The sequence below is a fragment of the Cricetulus griseus genome, chromosome 2 (genome assembly GCF_003668045.3).
Source record: "Cricetulus griseus strain 17A/GY chromosome 2, alternate assembly CriGri-PICRH-1.0, whole genome shotgun sequence".
In the NCBI taxonomy this organism is placed as follows: Eukaryota; Metazoa; Chordata; class Mammalia; order Rodentia; family Cricetidae; genus Cricetulus; species Cricetulus griseus.
In genome coordinates, this window is record NC_048595.1 from 61,586,222 (window position 1) to 61,605,155 (window position 18,934).

Below are 18,934 nucleotides of genomic sequence, written 5' to 3' on the forward strand. Positions count from 1 at the left end.
CTCTTCAGTGACACAGGGCAACTTTGATAGTTCCACCAACACATAAGATGCACAGTAACTATAGCCATAGAAAACAATATCCCAGGAGACACCTGCACACCCTAGATGATGCTAGTGTAGTGTTTTGAGCAGTGGCTGATGAAGGTTACATGGTAGATAGCTATAATGCAACACAGAAACACTTAAATGAGTCTATTGAATAGACATTCTATTCTGTTGCCCTGACGACAACTAACATCTACAGTGTCCATTATGACCTAGGTATTGTAGCTCAGAACTTAGCATACACTACTCTGTTCTTTCCACAATTCTATGCAGCAAACAGAATTCCAACCCAAGTTTTACAGAAGTGGAAAGCAAAACTTAGGAGCATGAAAAGACTTGCCCGAGGTAATGTGGTTGCTGAATGGTGGAACTGAGTGTGTCTGAGGTTCTAAGAACTCACTGACAGCACTAACATTTAAAAAGACCAAGAGGCTGTCATATCTGCTTCCCTGGAGATCTTCAGAAATAACCCAGACATTTGTCTGGAATCATTTCAGCAGTATTCAGTTTAAGAGAAGTGGCGAGACAAGATATTCTTGCTAATTTGCTTTCAGCCATATACAGTTATATATGCAAAGACACCCACATCTAAGGATATTAATCTATGCTTAGAACTCAAGCAGTTATAGTTGATACCCACCCCCTCTTCTGAGTTGTCAAATGATACCCAATAGAGTAAAAATACCTACTGCTTGTTAGTTCTCTTCTAATCTACCCTTGGTTTCTCCAAGTCTCTCAAGCAAGAGAATGTTCTCAGTGTTAGACTTACCTATGTCATCAAGCAATGGCATCATTTTAAAAAGTGACTGCAAAACCAGAATCCAAAGTGATTTCCTTCCTTCCTTTAATAGATTGTGGTACTTGTCATGTGACTGACAGTTTCAGCATTTTATTTCTCTCGCCCTAATCTTTTAGCTTCCAAGTTTTCCTTAATTTGGGTAGGCCATTTCAGGGTAGAACATCTAAGATTTATGGGACTTTAGATCATTCTATCATATTCTGTCATGCCAACTGTGGGCAGATCTCCAAATATGGAAATTCATGGTATGATGACATAACACGACAGATCACAAGATTTTGTTGCTACCATCTGTGATTTCCCATGGGGATGGTATAGAATTCTTAAAGCCATGATGACAAGCCACTACATGCAGCTTACTGTTATGGTTTTAATCTGAGATACCCCCTAAAGGCTTATGAAACGGGAGTTTTATTGCTGAAAGGAAAGGGATTGAATCCTGAGGCTGCTACCAATGCTGTTGAAATACTTTAAAAATGCACCACACCATAGAGCCACTGATGCCAAAATGTGATAATTTAATGCAGAAGGAGCGCTGCATGACACAGTAGCCAAGATCAAACACATTATCTGTAACCTTGCTGGATTCGATAGCTCCCACCCCATTGTCCTAGAACCTAGGAAGGTGAGGCAGGAGGATTGCTGCTAGTGTGAAGCCAGGTAGCTACAGAGTAGGATTACCATGAGTTCTGGGCCAGCATGGAAAAATTGAAACAGCACAACTTTCTGGCCTCATCAATGAGTACCACTGACAGATTCACAATATGATGGCCAGGTTTAGGAAGGAAAGTGGGTAACTGGGAGTGTGCCCTGGAAAGATACATCAGTCAAATGATCTCTCTCCTCCACAATGAGGATGGTCTGAATAAGTTTTCTCTGCCATGTGGTCCTGCAGCTATGATGTTCCACCTAACCACAGGCATATGGCAGTGAAGGATGCTAACTATGGACTGGAATCCCTTAAACTTCGAGCCAAAGTAAATTTTTTTCCCATGAAAATGATTCTCTCAGGCATATGTCACAGTGATGAAATAGCAACTACGCTACTGTCCTATACAAAACCTAGAGCTGCCAGAATTGGTTTTCTAGATCACAATCCCAATGGTTTTCACAAGAAGCAAAAACACTTAGGAATAAATTTAACTTAACAGGTGAACAACCCCTCTGCAGTAAAGACCTGAACACCCTGGAAAAAAACTGAAAAGGGACTGAAAGAGGCAAAGACATTCCATACTCAGGGATAAACAGAGTATGTTGTTAAAATGGCTGTATTAAGGTGATTCACAGAGTCAATGCAATTCCCATCAAAATTCCAATGACATTCTCCACAGAAGCAGAAAAGCCAATCTGAGGAGTCATATGCAAGCATCAAAGGCCTTATAGTAGAAAGACCAACACTAAAGGTGTCCCAATACCCAATCTCAAATTATAGACCAACAAAATCAGCTTTACACTTGCACAAAACCAGACCAGCATTCCCATAGAATAGAATGGAGAATGCAGACAAAAAGCCCACAAGATATATAACCACAAAGGCATAAAAACCACACATTGGAGGAAAAAGACAGCTTCTTGTGATGTGTTTGAAGAAACTAGACTTCCATGTGTAGAAGAATGAAACAAGACCATACTCTACTTCTGCATGAAAATCATTTAAAATGGATCCAAGACCTTAATGGAGGACTACAAAGTTTACAGGTAAAATACTTGGAGATCAAGGTGTAGGCAAGAACTTCTGAACAACTTTCCAATAGAACATGGGATAATCCCCTGAACTGCTAAGTGGGAGTGCATAAAACCAAGATGCTTCTGCACAGCAAGGGAAACAATCTTCAGAGTGAACAACCAGCCTATAAAATGAGAAAAAAATTCATTGAAAACTATGTACCAGATATCAATTAATACTAAAGATCAACAAAGAATTGCAAAAAAGCACTAGAAATGCTAAAACCTAGCCAATAAATGGGCCAGTGAACTGAATGAACAGTTTTTGATAGAAGAAATACATGGCTGGAAGGATAACTTATTGCTTGCTATAAAGTTCTGACGACTCAAGTTAAGATCCCTGGAACCATGCAAGAGATGGGAAGTGGAGACAAGAGAATTGCTGGATGCTTGCTTGCAAGGCAGCTAGTCAGGATTGCATGTTAAAGTGGCAGAAAAAAACGATGGAAGGCAAGAACCCACTCCTCAAGTCTTCTTTCCTCTACATGCATGCCACGGCACTTACATACATGAACTCATACACACAGAACAGAAGCACACACACACACACACACACAGAGAGAGAGAGAGAGAGAGAGAGAGAGAGAGAGAGAGAGAGAGAGAGAGAGAGATCCACACACACCATTCACACAAAAGGAGGAGGAGGAGGAAATACATATGGCCAATAAATACCTGAAAAATATTAAATATCCTCAGCCACTGGAAGTACAGATTAGAACTGTTTTAAGATTCTATCTTCCTCCAATCAGGATGTATCTCATCAAGAATAAAAATGGCAACAAATGTTGATTGGGGTGTGGGGAAAGAGGAACCTTTATCCACTGCTGGTGGGAATGAAAATTTGTACATTCACTATGGAAAACAGTATGGATGTTCCTCAAATCACTGAAAATGAAAACATCATCTAGTTGTGCTATTGTTGGATATAAAACCAAAGGACTGTACTTAGTCATACTATAGAGATACTTGCAGGTCCATGTTTATAGATGCCCTATTCATAGTAGCCAGGAATTGGACCCAGAGTAGATATTAATCAACAGACAGCTAAAGAAAATGTGCTATATATACACAATGGAATTTTAGGCAGCCATAAAGAAAAATGAAATCATTCCATTTGGGAGAAAATGGAAATTATTATGTTACATAAGAGACCCTGAAAGATAAATATCATGGCCTTTCTCATGTATGTGTAGTCTACACACACACACACACACACACACACACACACACACACACACACACACACACACAGTACAGTGTGTCTGTACATATGTGTACTTATAGGTTACAAAGGTAGGAAGAAGATTACAGAAGGGGAGGAATAACTCTAAAGAGGGGTGGGAAGTAGAGTAATGGGTTACATGTAACAACAAACCACAAAGGGGGACTAGCTGAAGGAAGAAAGGGAACCCACTGAAAGGTGTAGGGTGGGGAAAGGAAGAGGGAGAGGGGAGGAGAGGGGAAAGATTGACAGCAGAGTACAATGACATGTGTGAGGATGCCATGTTGAAATCCAATACTTTATATGCTAATCTGATAATAAATAAGACATTGTCTACTAACTTGTCTACCTGATAGCATTTTAGATATTCTAGAAAACATATTTGGGTTTTATTCGGGCTGTGGAAAGCTTATAAAACTGGGTTGCTCTCCAGGAACTCGGAGGCAGTAAGTGACCAGAGAGCTTGTCATTTGCCTTACTTGAAATTGCCTGCTTTAGGTGTATGAGGGCTGGAACTTGTTTCTGCTCAGAGAACTCTCTGTTTATAGAACTTAAGCCCTCCCAAGATGGCAAGGAGTGGGGTAAAAAAGGCAAGGTTTCTGCAGGACATCACTAATCTCCTCCCTTGGATTTCTAAATCCCAAACATATACTTCTGCAGAGCATTAATCATAGCAGATCAAAAGCACCTATGGGGTAGCCACAGGCTGAGATCAAGAAGCACTCCAGAGTTACTAAGTTTTAATCTAAGGTATTACAAAACAATGTGCCAGGCTCTGCAACACTGTGTATTAACTCTCTTTTGGCATGGGGTCAGTTGCTCGGGCATTCTTAGGTGGGAGAACCCAAGACAGAAGTTCAGTCATGCTTCAATAGTACATGGGGCAAACTCTGTGATCAACATAGTTCATGTTTCTAGGATGAATACATCAATGACACAGGGCAATCTAATCACAGAGGGAAAATGAGACTGAAAGGGGCCAGGTGGGATGCCTGGAAGAAAGGACCATGGAGTGAGGTGCTGTCCTGGAGTGGGAGATGTGGAAAGAATGGGAAGGAGTCTGTATTTCCTATATTCCTGGCATTGGGGGTGGGGAGGCAAAAATGTAGAACTGTAGTTTCCTAAGTTCATGCTCCTTGTAGAAGAAATAACAGAATCTTGAATCCATATATATATATATATATATATATATATATATATATATATATATGTAATTAATGTTTGTGTATGTGTGAGAGTATAGTATACATATGTGTTTGCTAGTACATACGCAGAGGCTAGATGAGGTGGGTGTTCTGCTCCATTATTCTCTGCCTCATTTCTCTGAGACAGGGTCTCTCACTGAGCCTGTAACTAGGCTGTCAATCAGCAAGTCCCAGCAATCCTGTCTCCTCACTCCTAAGTTCTGAGATTACAGGTATGCAGTTACCTGACCCCACCCATGTTGTACTGGAATCTGAACTCAGGTCCTTCTGTTTGCATAGCATGCACTATGCAAACTCACTGAGCTATCTCTCTAGTCCCCTGAAACCAATATTATAAAAGCAATGGAGAACCTGAGTGTAAGCACAGTATATTCTGATTCTGGGTTCTACTCTTCTGACAAAAGGAGAAGAAAGGAGTAGAAAGGGAAAGTAGCAGTCAGTCCAAGACTTCGCCCTAAATTCTGCTGATGTCAGTTCCATGTTTTTCCTAAGCTAGACTCTGAAGTTGGTTTGGCATCTAGGAAGTCAATATCACAGTGCAGCTTAGGCTCAGAACTGCTATCCTGGACCATATCGACCAACCCACACATAGGAAATTACAGTATGATGAGTAGGAGATGGTAGGACAGCATTCATAGGCCTGAGGACTTTCATCTTCATGGAAATGGGATTTCCTGTGTTTATATCTCCCAGAATAGTATGATTATTGTGTGATATTGATGATAGTTCAGTGAACCTCAGCCACCAACTGAAGATTGAAATTACTAACTAGTTCCTTTTGGTTACTACTTCTACTAGCTGAAATATTACCTTTCTTCTATCCAATTTCATCTCAAGATTATAGAAACAATAAAACTAGCATGACTGGCTCCATAACTCTAATTGATTTAAAGTCTATTTATTAACCTTGAATATTTTAGGTTGGTTTCAGTAAGAATGATTAAAATAAATATATACATATAATATATATATATATCTTGCACATTATTACATATAATCTTATGCATTTTATGTTGGTGAATGATCAAAGCTGATAATACAATAAAATGTCACTGCCAAATCGTAACTTGAAAATATACATGTCCCATATATTGAAGTGATTTGTTAGTGCATATGGGCATCATATGGACCACATAACCCAAGTGTATTTTTTTATCACTTTGGAAATTTCAACTCTAACATTTTAGGTGTAAATATATTACCTTGGCACATTGTGCTCGGTTGTTGACAGTTGAAGACCTAAGAAATTTTAGTAACTTGGCACTCTCTTGGGTATAAATGAAGAACAATATATGCCATACAAAAATTTCAGTTCCTATTGGTAGAGATCAACTGTATATCAAACATCCAAATCTTATTTCTCAACCACTTTCTGCTGAGAATTCTTAAAATTAATATACTCCACATATACCCTAAAAATTCATTTTAAACTCCTAGTTGGTCAGCAGAAGTGTTAGATTCTCAGATAAAGGTATCTGGTTATTTCTATATCCCCTTGCTGCATCTATTTTTCTACCTTCTCATAAAATTCCAGGCTTGACTTGTAACTGAGAACCATAACGGAGAAACCATGGTGTGTTTCAAAGCACATTTGTTCTTCAGTACATATAATGAACATTCAATTTAGGTGATCATGGATCTGGGATTAAAAACACAACTGTCGGAATTCTGAGTCATTCATTATATTCAACAGGGGCAATTTGGTATGGTAGTACAGCCTTCAGGAGGCTGGGGTTGAGGATTCCACAAATTAAAGGCGAGCCTGGGTTACATAGTAATATCCTGTCTCAAAAACAAAACAAAAAACAAAGAATCAATGGCAGCCACCAGCTACATCCAGCCCCCCCTCCCGACCTCTTGGGTCCTATAGGGGTTCAGAGATCAGCAAAGTTTATTTAACACTTGTCTCTCATTAGGCATGAAAGAAAGGACATCCTCAAGGCGCAAGAACCACACCAAGTGAATACAGTGCCTTAGCTGAGTTCCAGGAAGCGGTCCCCTAGATTCATTTGGAAGAATTTCTATTTTAAAATACCAGGGCTCTCCATTAAAACACTCCAACAATTCCAGGGCTTGAAATTGGAAGATGTGCAAACAAACAAGAACCTTGAGGTCAGAACTATTAAATGTTTAAAAAGAACTGCTAGAGAAAAGTACATTCTTTGCTCGTAGTATTCATTCCCTTTCAACTCCATGTGAATGGACAATGTGGGCACATTTATTCTTACATTTTCAACCAGAACAAAAGATGCCTTTAAAAGAGTTTCCCAAATGTCATGGTTTAGAAAACAGTTTTGGGAAACTATTTGACTACTTTTTTTCCCCCCACTGGTTAAGTGAAGTCTTCACTGGGCATGTGGAGCCTCAACACGCTCTAAAACTTTGGTGGGGAACCAGATTGCAATCTGTCACCTGTCAGACATCTCTCTTGGGACTGACTGGTGTGGGCAATATTGCAATACCAATCTAATGTATTTGTCCATAATGGCAAGGCCTATCACAATGCCTTTCCTAGCACACTCCTTTTCATAACCACTGACAGGGGCTGGCCAGTGTATGAAGTGCTTTCTGGGTAGGCATAGCCATTCAAATTCACATCACTAGCACTCGCTGCAATGCGGAGCATGGCAGCCTGCACCTGAATCCCAGCACTGGGGGTGCAGAGACAAGCAGATCCCAGGGACTTAACTGTCCATCCAGTCTAGCTGAAACATCAGACTCCTGCTTCTGGGAAAGACCGTCTGATGAAGTAATTCAGGAAGACCCCTGACATCACGTCTTGGTTTCTCTATACATGTCCATATAGATTAGTGCCACACACACACTTCCTTAGTATCCCCTCAAGAATCCCTGAAGGGATTAATTAGCTTGGCTTTAATCTTCCTTCAACATATACACCAAATCATGCACCACTCTATAAATACGTGCAGTTATTGGTCATCACTAATGCATTAATGCAAACATTACTGGAGTTATTTCTAAATCATGGAATGTACCCAAGAGAACCAGGTGAAAATATATGTAAACATTTGACATTAAGTAATATTCATAATGAGAAAGCGTCAGGGATTCTTTGCGAGCCTAGAGGAGGTATAGTATGATGGAAGGACTGAGGGAAGACAGAAACCAGAAGCTTGGCCTGGGCCCAGTGCTATCATTACTAGCTGTGAGAGATGGAATGAGTCCCACGGCTTCCCTGCATCCTGGTTTCCCTCTCACAGAACAGAGCCGGGTCTGCCTTTGGTCACTGCTCTCTTGTTACTCCAGCTCCTGTTATGCACGGTGTTCATTGTCTTTATCCACACTCCTTCCCTTGGAAAACGAGCTGAATAAATTTCAGGGACTCTCCTGTGACCTTGAGAACAGTAGAATGTAATGCAGTGGGGTTTCCTTTCACCCCAGAAGCACCGAAGAAAGGCATAGACTTAAGACTGAATGTTGAGGAAAAAAAAAACCTTGGAATGACAGCTGCAAGCCAAGGCCTCAGTTGTGCTGGCCGCTCACAACTGACTACGAGAGCCACTCAGGGTGAAAGAAATCCATCAGGGTTTCATTCAGGATGTTTTACATCTAGAATGGCTGCCTCTCCTTTCTTCACTTATCATTCTTGGAATAGGACAGTCATCTGATACAGTTGCATGCAGGGACAGAAGAAGCCGGGAAGATGGTAGCCTCTGATCTGGGCTCCCCTCCTTACCTCCTCCACATGACTCAGAGCATTTGGTGAAGCCCTCATATTCCCAGTCATACAGCTCATCCAGGTCCTGCAAGTCACCCAAGAGTTGGTCTGCATTATCTGGGTTAAACTCCGGAATTTCCCCGTTGCATGGTCCCGCGTAACAGGCACGCTGCGATGCTGGCTTGGGCCCTTCACATTCATCCACAGGCAGGTCAGCCACGGACTGAGAGAAAGACAGGAGCACCTGGCATCTTACTATTCGCACTTGGATTCCCACACCACAGGTGACAGTGCAGGCTGACCAAGCTTCTGGAATGAACCTGCAGTTGGCAAGCAAACAAGAGGACAGGGTGAGAAGCCCCAGGCAGGAGGCCATGGGTGTTGTGAGGGGCTGCATCGCACCTGCCTCCGCTCCCAGAGTTGTACCCGGATGTGCTCGGGATCCTCTACCCAATTCTGGGCTGGCAGCTTCTCTTTAGTTTATGAGCTCACTGGAGTGTGTTTCGAGAGTGTCATGTGAACTCCCAGCTGCAAGACATTCCAGCCACAGACCACCTGCTTGCTCACTGCCCTGTACCCCTAGTGGCAGCAGGACATTGGTTGGGTGTCCTTCTCCCTCCAAATCCCAGCACTTGTGCCTCTTGCAGGATGCTGGCTCTTCTTACACCAGACCAATACCGATACTAAAAACGATAACAGAGTAAGCCCTTGGAGACATTAAGGATGAGTTTTCTCTTAGTTTGGAACCCCTGTCTGTAACTTTCCCTGCTTATGTTCAGTGTGCTTCCCAGGATTTATTTTTATGCCCAAAGAGGGATTTTTTTTTGAAGTTTCCAAGAATGGCGCTGCCTTGTTCCTCACACATTCCTTGAATCAGTCTGAACTCCATGTCTTTTTATATCACATAGAAAGCCATGCTCAAATTGAAAGCCACAGGCATGTTACAGTAAACAAGAGGCTCTGCAGTCATACACGTTTGTTCCATATCCTCCATCCCCACCCTTGGAAAGAGGCTACACCAGAAGAACTTGTTTTTTCTCTCTTTTTTTCTTTCTTGACTTTCTTTAGAGTGTATGAAAATATCCAAATCCCCCCAAAGCTTTTGCTTTTCATTAATCAGCCACGGCCATAACTTCAGTGGCCTTGAGATGTCCTGGGGGAAAAAGCCCAGAGGGAGCCATTAACATTTTCTTAAAAGTTAGTATAATAATTTGGAGACAGAACTTTGGGGTAATTATCCCCCACCCCACCCCCATGGTCCTGCTTTCTCACAGGGAGGCATGCTGACAAGGCAGCAAACTTGGCTTTTTAACCATGAGTTCGGCAGAAAAGAAACTGATTAGACAATCAGGGCAATAAAATAGTTCCTAGCTGGTTCAGGGAAACTGAAATTCTAATAGCAAACCAACCCACTGTTGACACAACAAAGATCTTTCTTGAGTCTGAGATTGGCCTTCTGTGAGACAGAAGTGATCAGTCTGCCCAAGAGGACTGTCCTTGCCCAAAGCACACACACTGTTTGGAGGCGTGGTAAATCCTTCCAAAAGAGCCTCACTCTAGTTATCTTGGAAGAACCATCTACTTGGAGAGTATAAAGGTTACTAGACCATCCATCAAAATGGTAAATGGAACAGGCATTCTGGATGATTCCCAAGAAATTTCACCTCAATATCATATTTGACTTCTTTATCTTCTAGCGTAGAGACACAGGGGCAAATAGTATTCCCAAAAGATTGGGATTTTCCTATTTGGTAAGGATTAGCCTCATGCAACCTGTAATAGACTTCTTCTGTGACTATTACAGCAAGCCCTTTTGGTAAAGAGCAAGGTTAGATTTTGTATGTTGTGAAGTCTCTGTTGCAGTCATTCAATTCTGCCCTTGTTGGAAGAAATGAGCAAGTAGAACAGTGGGGCTATGTTTCAACAAAACTTTAGTTGCAGAAACTGGGTGAGGGTAGAGTAGTGGGTGGGATGAGGAAGGGTCTGGATCTGTCCTGGGCCAGAGTATTCTAACCTCTTTTATAAGAAAAGAATGTCTGCTAGAGAGGCCAAACATTCTGAGATTCATAGACAGTTCCTAAACTTATTTTAGGTCTAGAGATATCTTGTGTGTGTGTGTGTGTGTGTGTGTGTGTGTGTGTGTGTGTGTGTATGTGTGTAACACACATATATGTATATATGGTATACATTATACATGTATATAGCCAGCTTTGTTTGTGTTTCATTTTCTAAAGTGAGTCCTAGAATACATAAATGTATCCTCTGCTCTCTCTGCCTATAAGGCGAATGACTTTACATTTAGTCTCTTTATAGAATCTGAATAATATTATCTCCAAAGATACAGGAGCCCAGTGAACCTACAGGAGCAAGAGTTGTTTTTTTTTTAAAGTAGGGTTTCTAAATGCAAAAGAATATATAAATATGCACACAAATATATGTGTGAGAATTTTTGACTATATGGATGGTAGAGTTAATAGCAATAAAATACCCCCAATAAAAAGGCAAATAAACATCTGCTTTACCCCAAATGAGAGTCCTATCAAATGCAAAATAGCTTCACAGATGTAGCTCCCAGCCTGCTATACTTGGGACCTCACTAGGTTCAGGCTAATTAAAAACAATTCGATTTTGCAATGGTGCTGTCTCTTGGCAGTCATTTTAATTTCTCTATTGCATGCATGGTATGATATAACCCATTCCCCCTCCCCTTGCTGGTCAGGAGATTATATTTCAAGGAAAACTATCTGATTGTAAAAATGGCTACAAGAATGACTGCATTTTTTCTGAAGTTTTTGTCTACATCCCTACGTCTTTTAGCTGTGCATTTACTATCTTAAGTTTTCCAGCCACAAGTGGGAGGAAGCAAGGCCACAGAGAGGGCAGAAAGTGAGGAGGCTTAAGTGTGATGTTTTGAAATCCCATCCTGAATATCCCCTGCTGGATGAGAATCTTTACAGTGGATCACTGTATTAATAGTTCCATGTTCTTACCGAAGTTTAGCTTGAGCATTTCAAAAAGTTCTTTGTGTTAATGTCATACTGCTGGATGAATGATGAAGAATGGTAGTTCCAGAGAAGTCTTTAAAAGACAGATGTGAACCTTAGAGGTGGTGACATGATCTCCATATTTAGTTTCCAAGATCACACACACACACACACACACACACACACACACACACACACACACACACACTTGTGCACACATGTATGCACACACAGTAATAAAAATTAAAAAATGCATCAGGATTAGTCAGTGGAAGAATAACTTTATAGGTATGCCATTTTTAAAAAGATGTATTTTTATGTGTGTGTTTGCCTGTGTATATGTTTTTGCACCATGTTTGTGCCTGATGCTTGTGAAGGCATTATATTACTGGAGCTGGAATTACAGGCTGTTGTTACCAATTGTGTGAGTACTGGGAACTGAGTCAGGCTTCTCTGCAAGATCATCTCTCTCTAGTCCTGCAGGAATGCTATTTTTATGGTGTTGTTAGTCTAAGTCCTAGATTCAAAGTTTGTATTGGAAGTTTCATTGAATCACATTACAAACATCTACTTTTGGTAGTCTTCAGTTTTAGTTCATTGTTTAGCTATGAGTCTATAGGGTTGTGGCTTCCTCATCTTTCTGTTACATATTTATGTATGGAATTTGTGGTATGGCAGCATATTGAGAAGAGAGGCCAGAATAAAGTGGAGCACTTGGGGAAAATAATGAAATGCTTTAAAATGGATCACAGAGAGAAAGAAACAACCCCTTAGGTGGGCCTAGGCCCTATCCCAAAGGTCACGATAGACTCTGATGACACCCTATGGAAGGCCTCACCATCAAGGGGAAGCAGAAATGATATGTGGTAGGTAGGGTTTTAGTTGGGGGGGTGGTAGAGGAGGATGGGAGGGAGAAGGGAACTGGGATTGTCATTTAAAACAATCTTGTTTCTAATTCAAATAAAAAAATCTGCAAAAAAAGAAACAACCCCTTAGATTCATCTTTCCTGATTATCTTAGCAGCTTTTCATTGGCTTTGGTTATTGTATCACTCTACCAGTTGCAGAAAACCAGTATGCAAATGATTTTACCTTAGAAAAGTCAGATTAATTATTTGGTGGAATCCAGGGCTTCACTGTCCAATGTACATATTCATTTTGCATCTATTTGCAAATTCCTTTTATTGATATTTACTTAAATATGCATGGTTCTTCTAAATTCCTTTGAAATAGATATATTCCTGGCTCCCGCAAGAGCTGAGTTCCTAAGTGACAGGTTACACAGGAGCTTCTTTCAAGGACTCATTTTCCGTCGTTTCAGTTAGTCCATGATCAACCACGTACAGCTGGTTGCACAGCTTTAAATTACTTTTTAAAAAGCATACCGCTATAGTTGCATAATTTCATTATTGTTAATCTCACTGTGCATAATTTATAAATTAAACTTTGCCATGGGCATACTCTAATAGCAAAGTATAATATCTATAGAATTCAATACTATTTGTGTTTATAGTCATACACAGGAGTATTGGGGTGTATCCCTGTAGAAAAGGGGGGATATTGGAAATACAAATTTTGACAACTGTTCACTTTATATTTGCACCCAAATTACAAAGTTTCTTTGAAAACTTTAACTTTTTAAAAGAACATTTTTTTATTTTATGTGAATAAGTGTTTGTTCCAGTGTGTATATGTGCATCATATGCATTCTTGGTGTCTGTGGAGGATAGAAAATGGTGTCAGGTTTCACAGAATTGGAGTTATAGGTGGTTGTGAGCTGTCATATAGGTGCTTCAGTGTTAACTAAACCTGTGAACTTTTTAAGACCAGTCCCAAAACATTATTAACTCTTAATAGTAATTATAGAGGTACCTATAAAACATTATGTTGGGAAAATAAAAGTAAGTCTACCCAGATTAACCAGGAAAGCCTTTCCATAAGTATGTCACTGGGGGCAAACATCACACACTTGATTGCTAATGATGTGCCATTTTGGGCAGCCTTATCTGATGTTTAACCCAAGCTTCCCTTTTCTTACCTATTTATGTTTGCAAAGTTGATTCTTTTGCTTCTAGGTAATCCTTGAAATAGTAACTACAGAATAAAAGCTTTTGGAGTAGACACAGTTACTTAAATGTGAGCTGGGAATTTGTGCATCTGAAGAAAACTGTCAATGCACAGAGAGAGTCTGCAGCTGGATAAAAAGAGAGCTGTGGAGGAACAGCCCTCTTGCCCAAGTCGCACCTCTCCATGACATCAGGAAAACCGACATAAGACTCTTCAATGTTGTTAAATTAAATGATGAATGAAGTTGAAAGTGGGGGGAGGGTGTTTAAAAGCTTTATAAAATGAGCAGATTAAAAAACAAACTACGAAGGGAATGTTACAAAGGGAAGACAACTCTTCAATTGAATCATCAGAGGAATTTTCAAATTGTTTGCATAGTCTGTAGTTTCCCAGGAACTTTAAAAATTATCTCCAAGGTATATTTTTGGCATCTTTGTCAAAAATAGGGTGGCTATAGTTGCTGCTGCTGTGAAGGGTTTAGGTGGGAAGAGTGGGGAAGAGACAAAGTGAGGGGGTGAGAAGGACTCAAATTTTATATTTGTAGGAAACTGTCAAAGAATACAAAATTAACAAGTTTAAAAAGGGTTACTGAAAAGAATTAAGGTTTGTGGACAATTCTATATTTCCTCAGAACCTGTCGTCCCAAATAAATGAGAATCTATTAAACATGCAAAGTCCCTAGCTAGGGACACTAGGTCTGAACAGAATTATGGCCGTGGCTTTCTAGCACTGTTGGTTCACAGTCTCTGGAGCTTCAAATAACCCACGTTAGTGATGCAGCTCAGATTGAGGTCTGCAGCGGAGGTGTTAGCCAGGGCACCCCCCGCAGCCAGAAGCTTCTCCAAACCCTTGCACATCATGCCTGCAGTTGAGTGAGCATCATGGACACGATGACGTGTCTCAGTAAAACTGAACAGAATTATGGATCCCAGGACTTAAACAAATGAGACTTTGGTAGAGCAACCAAATATAGCTATTTGAAAAGGGAAGGGAAGACAATGGTTACCTTATTGACTATCTCTATCTAAAGCTCTTTACCCACACTATTTTGAAGGAAGGACCTAGTTCCAGAACACATAGTAGGAGAGATGTCCTTCAGAGGCTAGTGATGGAATTCACTTGAGCATCTTTGAGAGGTAGCTGGCCTCTGTAAAAAGCTTTCAATGGCTTTCTTGTAGAAACTGTTCAGCGCTTGAAGTAAGGAGAACCTGAGTGCATTAAAGAGACACTGTCTTTTCAAAGACTGTTCACCAGGAGGAAATCTCAGGAAGAGCCACTGAACTGTGAGCTGAGATTAACCCTTTCTGCAGGGCACTTTTGTCAGGGCATTTTGTCACACAACAGGTAAAGAAACTAAGACAGCTTCCTTCTTAAAGCACTGTCTTGAGATAAATGACACCAAGCTTGGTTAGCTTTTCTGATTACCACCTTTTTAATTGCCTTTCCTAGGTCCTTCTGCCCCCAAACCCTACGGATTGCTATGCTTCAGAGCTCAGGTTTGCCGATTGCAATGTATTTATTAATAATTCCTAATTTCAATTACCATTGTTAAGAAAAATTTAAGTATTTAATATTATATATTTTTCTTTTCAAAGAACAAATATTAATTTACTTAATTAAAATAACCAAAAAAACAAAAAAACAAAACAAAACAAAACAAAAAAACAGGGCTTTTGAGATGGCTCAGTGGGTAAAGCTGCTTGTGACTTGAGTTCAATCCCAGCACTCACATGACAGTAGGAGAAAACTAGCTCCTGCAAGTCGTCCTCGGACCTCCAAACACATGCTAGGGCACACTCACACCTGCTGACCCATCTTATCCTGACCCAACTAAAGAAACCAATGTAAAAAATGTACAGTGGCCTTCTATGTCAAACACTGATTTGCACAGTGCTTTAAAGCATTTTACAAATTAGTTGTTAAATCCTAATAAAATCCTGATGAAAAGGGGAATTTTAGCATCCCAAGGCAATTCACAGATGAGGAATCTGTGCCACAACACACATGGCTGATAAGGTTTCATGGGATTTAGCACATATTGCTATCTTTTCTTAATATTTTTACATCTAAGTTCCAAAAGCATCTTTGATTTAAATGGATTTCTCTGTGTGTGATGGTGTGTGTGTGTGTGTGTGTGTGTGTGTGTGTGTGTGTGTGGTGTACATGTATATGTGTGTGTGATATATGAAGTGTGTGTGTATGTGTGTATGCTGTATGTGTGTATTGTGTGGTGTATGGTGTGTATGCGTATGGTGTATGTGTTTATGTGTGTGTACATTTATGTGTGTTGTATATGTGTGGTATGTGGTGTGTGTATGTGGGGATATGGTGTATGTGTGTATGTATGTTATGTGTGTATATGTGTTTATGGTATATATGTATGTATATATGTGTGCATGTATGCAATGTGGTGTGTGTATGTATGTGTATGTGTAGTGTACAATGTGTGTATGATGTGTGCATGTGTGGTATATGGTGTGTGTATGTGTTAGTGTATATGTGTGTGTATGTATGCAATGGAGTGTGTATGTATGTATGTGTGTGTGTTTGTGTGTAATTTATCATGTGTGTGCATAGTGTGTGTGTGCATGTGTGGTATATGAATATGGCTTGTATGACTGTGTGGGTATGCTTGCTGGTGTATGTCCGTGTGGAGGTAAGAACAGGGTATTGGCTGTATTCCTCTACTGCTCTCCACCTTATTGCCTTGAGATGAGATCTCTCATTGAACTGGACGTTTGTCATTTTGCCCTGACTGGTCAGTGATCTCTTAAGATTCACTTGTCTCTGTCTCCAAGTGATGGGATTATAGACCTTGGCAGCCATGCCCGTCATTTCACTTGGGTGCTCAGCATTCCAACTCAGGTCCTCATGCTTGAAGAGCAAGTGCTCTTACCCAGACAGATCCATCTTCCCAGGCCCCCTCAAAATAAAAATTTTGATTTCCCCCTTAGCAATGTATTCAACTTCCAGTCTTCTTTATCATAGCAGGTATCTCTACTAGCCACTGGTTAGAAAAATTCATGAGTTAGTTTCTCGAGTTCTTTATAAATGTTGGAGATCAGCCCTCTGTCAGATGTGGGGTTGGTGGAGATATTTTCCTATTCTGTAGGCTGATATTTTGTCTTATTGACAGTGTCCTTTGCCTTACAGAAACTTTTTAGTTTCAGGAGGTCCCATTTATTGATTGTTATTCTCAGTGTCTGTGCTACTGGTGTTATATTTAGGAAGTGGTCTCCTGTACCAATGCGTTCCAGGCTACTTCCCACTTTCTCTTCTATTAGGTTCAATATAGCTGGATTTATGTTGATCCAGACTATGGTGACTTCTCATGAGAGCCCTAACCTGTGAGGACGAGTGGCCTGGGTATGAGCTAGGGCGGAAGGTGAGGCGGGTAGAAGGCGGCAAGGGAGATGGGAGGGAGAACTGTGGTTGGAATGTAAGATGAAATAAAAAAATTAAAAAAGGAAAAAAAGAAATAAGTCCTTCAACATAAGTTGTTCCTGATGGAGAGAGAGGAAGAGAGAGAGAGAGAGAGTTAGTTGAGAGAGTTAGTTGTTAGTTGTGGTTGGGGGAGATCTGGGAGGAGATGGAGGAGTGAATATGGTCAAATACATAGCATGAAATTCTCAAATAATTAATAAAATATAATAAAAAGTAAAGTGGCCCTTGAAGGTGAGAATAATATTAAATAAATAAATATTGTTTTGTGGGACAAAAAAGAAAAATTCACAAGTTAATCTTCACTCTTCAATTTCCTTCAATTATTAATTCTAACTGACAGGCTAGTTGTATCTATTATCCCTTGAAAAACTGTTTTTTCCCTCATTAGCATTTTTCCATTTTCTCTGTCAGCCAACTATTAAATAATATTAGCTAGCAGTTACACTGATTGCCATATGTATTTCATGTACATGACTCACTAGGTCCCTGGGAGATGGGGACTGCTGGATATGCTGTGAAATGAGTAAAAGGGATTACCAGTGTCTCTTCAATGAAGAGCTGGCATTATTCAGCAACTTGTCTAGGGGTGGTCTAACTCTGTGAGAGACTGACACTTGAAATGTCTTTATCCAGTTATTTCTAACTCCACAGAGATAGAAATCTCCTTGTAAAGGGCTGGTGATGACACAGATGTTTCTTGTCCATAATTATGCAAAGTTTTCCTGTTGGTGTAAATGATTTTGTCTTCTGGAAAATATGAACCTTTTTAGGCCCAACTCTATTTGAATTGCTTTCCGCATCTTAATGAGATCCCCGAATAATTCATGAATTAAAAAATATGTATGGTATATTAACTTTGTGTTTGCATATGAGTCATAGTAGTTTTGAAAATTGTATTTTCACAGTGCTATCTTTATTCCAGTGTCTAGATTGAGGCACAGAGATCTCCAGGGTCACAATGTCCAATGAATAACAGTCAGTATTCAGTCTCTGACTGGCTGATCTGCCACCATGCCCAGCCCATCAGTGTACTGCCTGTGGTACAACATGTAAACCAGGACTAAAGAAGCCAAGGCTGTGTCTTTTCTTGATAACCACAGCAGTCATGTCTGTCTTCTGTCTCTGCTACCATCATGAGTCATTGATTTTCAATGATTTGACATGGTAATTAGAGACAAAATCTTCCTATGGGTACATATGCCATCCTCCACCTTCATTTCCCCCTTCTCCTCTACCCACACATGCCTGCTTTCACTTCTTCAAGTGCATGTAGTTCTTTCCTCACTCAAGAGTTGGTCATTTGTGGAGACTTTCTTGGTGACCCTCTCCTGTGTCTCAGTTTAGAATAATTTTCTCAGTTATCTTCAGGCCTCAGCTTATATATTCTATCCAGTGAGGTTCTTTGCTGGACTACCTAAGAGTTTCCTTCCTTCCTTCCTTCCTTCCTTCCTTCCTTCCTTCCTTCCTTCCTTCCTTCCTTCCTTCCTAGCTCTCTCTCTCTCTCTCTCTCTCTCTCTCTCTCTCTCTCTCTCTCTCTCTCTCTCTGTGTGTGTGTGTGTGTGTGTGTGTAAGATGTCAACCTAAGGTGTCATTCTTAAAATGCCATCCACCTATTTTTTTGACAGGATCTCTATTATTTATTTCTGGCTATCCTGGAGATTGCTATGTATCAGACTGGCTTCAAATTCCCAGAGACCCTCCTGCTTCTGCCTCTAGAGGGCTGGGATTGAAGGCATGTGCCACCATACTTAACTTCACCTTGAGT

General features: G+C 40.3%; 1 protein-coding gene across 1 annotated transcript in view; it reads right to left on the reverse strand.

Moving 5' to 3' along the window:
* Adamtsl1 (ADAMTS like 1) overlaps positions 1 to 18,934 on the reverse strand; it is a gene marked incomplete at its 5' end in the record, with an annotated part of 351,236 nt that overhangs the window by 149,974 nt on the left and 182,328 nt on the right. Inside the window, one exon of the mRNA XM_035438677.1 lies at positions 8,694 to 8,995. Coding sequence (XP_035294568.1) covers positions 8,694 to 8,995 — 302 coding nt within the window. The remainder of the gene's footprint in view (positions 1 to 8,693; positions 8,996 to 18,934) is intronic.